Source organism: Triticum aestivum, chromosome 5A, assembly GCF_018294505.1.
Source record: "Triticum aestivum cultivar Chinese Spring chromosome 5A, IWGSC CS RefSeq v2.1, whole genome shotgun sequence".
NCBI lineage: Eukaryota > Viridiplantae > Streptophyta > Magnoliopsida > Poales > Poaceae > Triticum > Triticum aestivum.
In genome coordinates, this window is record NC_057806.1 from 506103268 (window position 1) to 506109346 (window position 6079).

The 6079-nt window shown below is 51.5% G+C and overlaps 1 protein-coding gene across 1 annotated transcript; it reads right to left on the reverse strand.

Moving 5' to 3' along the window:
• Positions 1 to 3489: 3489 nt before the first annotated feature.
• Positions 3490 to 5354, reverse strand: LOC123107407 (uncharacterized). The gene is made up of 4 exons (XM_044529392.1): positions 5137 to 5354; positions 4832 to 4899; positions 4102 to 4716; positions 3490 to 4013 (listed from the first exon to the last, which is right to left on the reverse strand). The coding sequence occupies exons 1-4, from the start codon at positions 5237 to 5239 to the stop codon at positions 3732 to 3734; spliced, it is 1068 nt and encodes a 355-aa protein (XP_044385327.1). The 5' UTR covers positions 5240 to 5354; the 3' UTR covers positions 3490 to 3731.
• Positions 5355 to 6079: the final 725 nt, after the last annotated feature.

Below are 6079 nucleotides of genomic sequence, written 5' to 3' on the forward strand. Positions count from 1 at the left end.
CCACACATCCCTAACCTATCGAACACGCAACTTTCCCCCTCCGGTTCATCTGTCCGAAAACGCGAAACACCGGGAATACTTTCCCGGATGTTTCCCCCTTCACCGGTACCACCTCGTACCGCGTTAGTGGCACACCTAGCATCACGCCTTGTCATGTTATGCATTTGTTTGCGATATATTTATTGTTTCTTCCCCCTCTTCTCTCGCTAGACATCGAGACCGACACCGCTGCTACCCAGTACGACTACAATGTTGACGACCCCTCTCTCTTGCCAGAGCAACCAGGCAAGCCCCCCCTTTGATCACCAGATATCGCCTACTCTTCTCTATACTACTTGCATTAGAGTAGTGTAGCATGTTACTGCTTTCCGTTATTCCTATCCTGAGGCATAGCCTGTCCTTGCTACTACTGTTGTTACCATTACCTGCTATCCTACTGCTTAGTATAGGATGCTAGTGTTCCATCAGTGGCCCTACACTCTTGTCCGTCTGTCATGCTATACTACTGGGCCGTGATCACTTCGGGAGGTGATCATGGGCATATACTATATACTTTACATTGTTACATTACCGGTGATACTGTTTGGAGATGGGGGCTGAAGGGGCAGGTGGCTCCATCCCGGTAGAGGTGGGCCTGGGTTCCCGACGGCCCCCGACTGTTACTTTGTGGTGGAGCGACAGGGCAGGTTGAGACCACCTAGGAGAGAGGTGGGCCTGGCCCTGGTCGGTGTTCGTGGATACTTAACACGTTTAACGAGATCTTGGTATTTGATCTGAGTCTGGCTACTGGCCTATACGCACTAACCATCTACGCGGGGACAGTTATGGGCACTCGACGTCGTGGTATCAGCCGAAGCCTTCGTGACGTCAGCGACTGAGTGGCGCGCGCCGGATTGGACCGTAAGCCTGCTCTTGTATTAAGGGGGCTAGTTCTGCTTCCGGCCGCGTTCGCAACGTGCAGGTGTGCAAAGGGCGATGGGCCCAGACCCCTGCGCCATAGGATTTAGACCGGCGTGCTGACCTCTCTGTTGTGCCTAGGTAGGGCTGCGACGTGTTGATCTTATGAGGCCGGGCATGACCCAGAAAAGTGTGTCCGGCCAAATGGGATCGAGCGTGTTGGGTTATGTGGTGCACCCCTGCAGGGAAGTTAATCTATTCGAATAGCCGTGATCTTCGGTAACAGGACGACTTGGAGTTGTACCTTGACCTTATGACAACTAGAACCGGATACTTAATAAAATACACCCTTCAAAGTGCCAGATACAACCGGTGGTCGCTCTCTCACAGGGCGACGAGGGGAGGATCATCGGTTAGGATTATGCTATGCGATGCTACTTGGATGACTTCAGTCTACTCTCTTCTACATGCTGCAAGACGGAGGCTGCCAGAAGCGTAGTCTTCGACAGGACTAGCTATCCCCCTCTTATTCCGGCATTCTGCAGTTCAGTCCACATATGATACCCTTATTCCATTTGATACCCATGCATATGTAGTGTAGCTCCTTGCTTGCGAGTACTTTGGATGAGTACTCACGGTTGCTTTCTTCCCCCTTTTCCCCCTTTCCTTTCTTTCTGGTTGTCGCAACCAGATGCTGGAGTCCAGGAGCCAGACGCCACCGTTGATGACGACTACTACTACTCAGGAGGTGCCTACTACTACGTGCAGCCCGCTGACGGCGACCAGGAGTAGTTTAGGAGGATCCCAGGCAGGAGGCATGCGCCTCTTTCGATCTGTATCCCAGTTTGTGCTAGCCTTCTTAAGGCAAACTTGTTTAATTTATGTCTGTACTCAGATATTGTTGCTTCCGCTGACTCGTCTATGATCGAGCTCTTGTATTCGAGCCCTCGAGGCCCCTGGCTTGTAATATGATGCTTGTATGACTTATTTTATTTGTAGAGTTGTGTTGTGATATCGTCCCGTGAGTCCTTGATCTTGATCGTACACATTTGCGTGTATGATTAGTATACGATTAAATCGGGGGCGTCACACGTCTCTCCTAGTGTTTGAGCAACATGAGCTTAGTCTTTGTTAGGCAATTTTGTATTGCCCATTACTCCTATAAAGGATGCTAGAGTACTCGTCTCCTGAGGGCGTCTACTGGCAAGAGTGCCCTCCGCACCGTCCACTGCGCGGCGGTGTGCCGCAAGTGCCTCCCTGAGGCTCTCCGCGCCGTCCATTGCGCAGTGGTGTGCCACGGGTGCCTCTCTAGGGCTCTTTATGCCACCTGATCTGTCCGGGCGGCATACCCTCGGTGATGTGCCTCGGGGGCCCATGACGGGTGCCCGCGGGGGCGCCCCGGGCCATTGTCATGTTGTGGGTTCGGTTGCGCCCGCGTGCGACGACCCACGCATGATGGGGAGGACGGACCCACCTGTCAGCGTCCATCGCCCCCACCCCCCACTCCCCACGGGGCTCCATCGGTCGCGCCAGCAGGGGCATATATCACGCCCGCGGGTGATGGCTTGCACGTGGTCACCTTCTACCGGGCAGATTTGCCTGCACTAGTCGGAGATTGTGTGGCCTTCGCGTTGCTGGCTCACGCACGGGCCCTGCCTATCAGTACTCTTGGTCCCACCCGTGTACGGGAGGGTGCAGCCTCATTCACGGCATGTCGGGTTGTTTCCTCCGCGCGAGCCGTCTTGGGTTGTGGGCAACAGACCCGAGAGGTCAAGGCGTCTTGTCTTGTGCGAATCAGGGTGTTTTTTTTTGGTTAAGGAGGTTGCATTTCCTATAAGTTTGTATTTTCATGCGGCATGCCGAACACGTTGCACACCGGCAGCGTGACGTTCCGCTTTGCCGACCCGGCCATTGTCACATGCTTAGGGTACGCGATACAACATTTATATTTCCCTTGTTGCATATACAACATTTATATTTATATCTCCCTTGTTGGTGCAAACACGAATCTCTTTGAGATGTTAATTATGCAATTCAGTCTTTTTTACTTATGAGCCAATTGCTATGCGATTCAGAAGTCCAAAGTTAAGCATAGGTCATGTCAAAAATTTCTAATGGCTAGGTTTGAATTCATCGGGATGGGCATATGGGTTGTGAAATGGTCATATGTAATTTTGTCATCGTCGTAGGTTGAATTCTTCCTAATTTTGTACAAAGCAACAAAGTAACACTCAACCCTCTGCAGTTTGTTGCCAAAATTATAAATTCCTCCCGTTTTTAGGCATGCACAAATGCAAAGGTGCGCAAACACCATTTATACTTCGCCTTCACGGAGAGCAACTTCCTGGTTCGTGAACTAGAACAGTTCAGAATCCTCATAAAAAGAATGACATAGACATGATAGAGAGACAGAAGGTGAGATCACATCTTCATATTCTACACGTTGAGGCTATCACAATGCATTGTCACAAAGCATTCTATAAAAGCACAACACAATCTTCAGTCTCCATGGATAAAAGCACAACACAATCTTCGGTCTTCATGGATAGAAGCTACTCCCTTCGTCCCATAATGTAAGACATTTGTTGACACTACATAGCAAGCTAGCACAATACATTTTTAGGTTCCACGTACAGATAGCCAGCGCAACAGATTGTCATACGAATCTAACAATTAGGGAAATAGAAAAGTTGATAGAAAGTAGCATGCGCATCCAAGCGAAACACAAGTAGAAGGAGCAACGTCCGTATTAATCTTGGGCCACAACGACGATGCAATGCATTGCACTCTAATTTAAGAGGTCCTTGAGATGGCAACGGATCAATGGAGGCACGTCAGGTGGCGTAGCTGCCGTCTAGCCTGCGCACCTCCACCTTGAGCACATGGTGATCGCCGCCGCCGTCCCCGGGGAGGGCTCGGAAGAAGCAGGTCTCGCCCACGCGGAGGCGGTTGTCGACGCGGAACTGCTGCCACCCGTACCGGAGGGACGTGCGGGGCCTGCCGGTAGACGTAAGGCCGTGCTTCAGGCTGACGGCCCACGAGTCGCCCCCCATCCGCAGCAGCACCTTCTTCTTCTCCGTGTACCGGTGCACAATGCCGAACTCCATCGGCACGTTCTGCGTCCGTCGGAGGCGGAGACGGAAGGAGTTGGTCAGAAGAACGGAACTGCGCGTGGGATCGAGTAGAGAGTGAAGAGACGCTCACCAGGTACTGCCCATTCTGCTTGACAAAGTGGCATTTCTTGAGCTCGACGACGAACTGCGGCGCCGGCGCGTCGACGACGGTGTTGATGTCCATTTCCTCCGACTCGGAGCTGCTGCTGCTGCCGCCGCCGACGGTGTTGGTGTCCATTTCCTCCGACTCTGAGCTGCTGCTGCTGCCGCTTGACAAAGTAATTGGTGTTTTACCAACATGGGTCCTCGGCCGCAGCCTTCTCCCCCATGCCCCCTGCTCTCTGTCTTGTTCTGCCCCGTCGCTGCTTCCTTCGCCCTTGCCTGTCAATGGCTGCTCCCTTTCACTGGGGGTGACTTGAGCTTGAGCTTCAGCTTCAACCTGATCAGGCAGCATCTCATCAGAGCTTGATGTCTTGCGGCACCTCCTGCTCGACGACCCCTCGCATCCATGGCCACGACCAGGCGCAGGTGCAGAGTGATTTGCAGAGTCTGCGCCGCCGCTGTGTCCCTGGGTGACCATCCCTTGGTCAACTTGCAGAGATGCGTCTACCTGCAGGTGCCAGCGTTCGTTGATCCCTTGGAACAGGAAAGCGTCCCGGACGGCCATGGAGTCGGCGAGGTGGAACCACGACCTTCCGTGCTCGATCTGCTCAAGAGTCAAGACAGCAGCAGCAGCAACATTGATCAGCGCGCGGCCATGTTAAAGTTGACGGATCAGCCAAATTCCTTGATGAATTGGATGGATAGTGATGCGTCCATACCTTGATGGATTGGACGGCGATCTGGCCAAGGTGGGGGAAACATGCGGCGTGCTCATGGCTCACTCTGCCTGGTAACCCGAACAAGGAAATTAAATCAAGATTGGGGTTTTTCCCCGCAAACAAAAGTGAAATAAATGAAGATTGGGGTTTTGTCCGAATTGATTTTGACTCGATTTGAAACCAAGAGAAAGAAGCAAAATGCAAGATCTGTTCTAGATGCAGGAGGACTTGTTCATCGCATCTTGAAGCGAGACATACAGCCAGGTAGACAAGCAAAGAAGAGCTCAAAGAAAAGGGGTACGTACGCTTGAGGTCGGCGACGGTGGTGGAGGAGGCGGGGAAGGAGACGGCGAGGCGGGTGCCGAGGCTCATCTCGAGGAACACCGTCGCGACGTCGCCGGCGGCCATGGATCCCCCTCCTCCTTTCCCGAAATGGCAGTTCCTCTTCCCTTCCTTTGGCTAGCTCTCCGTGCGCGCGCGTGAGTGAGCGAGCGAGTGAGCGAGTGAGCGAGTGGGAGAGGGAGGAGGCCGATGAGTGAGGAAGGGAAGTGAAGGGCACGTGCCGGCTCTGCTCTTGTACACTTTGCATGCCAGCTCAAACATGCTCTCAAAATTCGCTTCAGAACCCCTTCTATTCATCAACCGGTGAAAATTATCACCCAAACCAATTTTTTTGTTTAATTTCAGAGATCATCTCTGTCTTCTGCAGCTCTGTGTTTGTAAAAGTTAGCTCAAGAAGATGCACCAAATATATACAAAATCAGTCTACAAAGCGCAAACATTTTTATTTATTCAGAGAACAACTGCGCCTGTATATTGAGCTAGGAAGCAACACGAAAAAGGTCATGCATCTGCGATTTCCATGCCCATAGCAGCAGAAGTACAGAACATCACATCTCTCTTTTCCAGTTCCTGTTCTGTTCTTCTACTACATTTTTGGTTTGCTTCAGTGAGAATTTTTTTGCTACTGGTGAGGATTTCTAAGACTAGTTTCTACAACACTTTATCGCGTGGCATCCTTGTCAGTTCTGGGAAGCAAAGTTGTGGCATGATGAGCTCAAGATCGTTACACTCACTTTGGCAGTCCACAGCTGCTGCATCGTGCTACGGATGTTGGTTTCAGGCTATGGACTGTTACAGCATTTGACTACACACTTTTGATCGACTACTCTGCAAGAATTCAGCATCAATTCCTGATTGCTGTTAATTAATCATCATAATATCTGTAAACTTAATAAGATTTGTCGA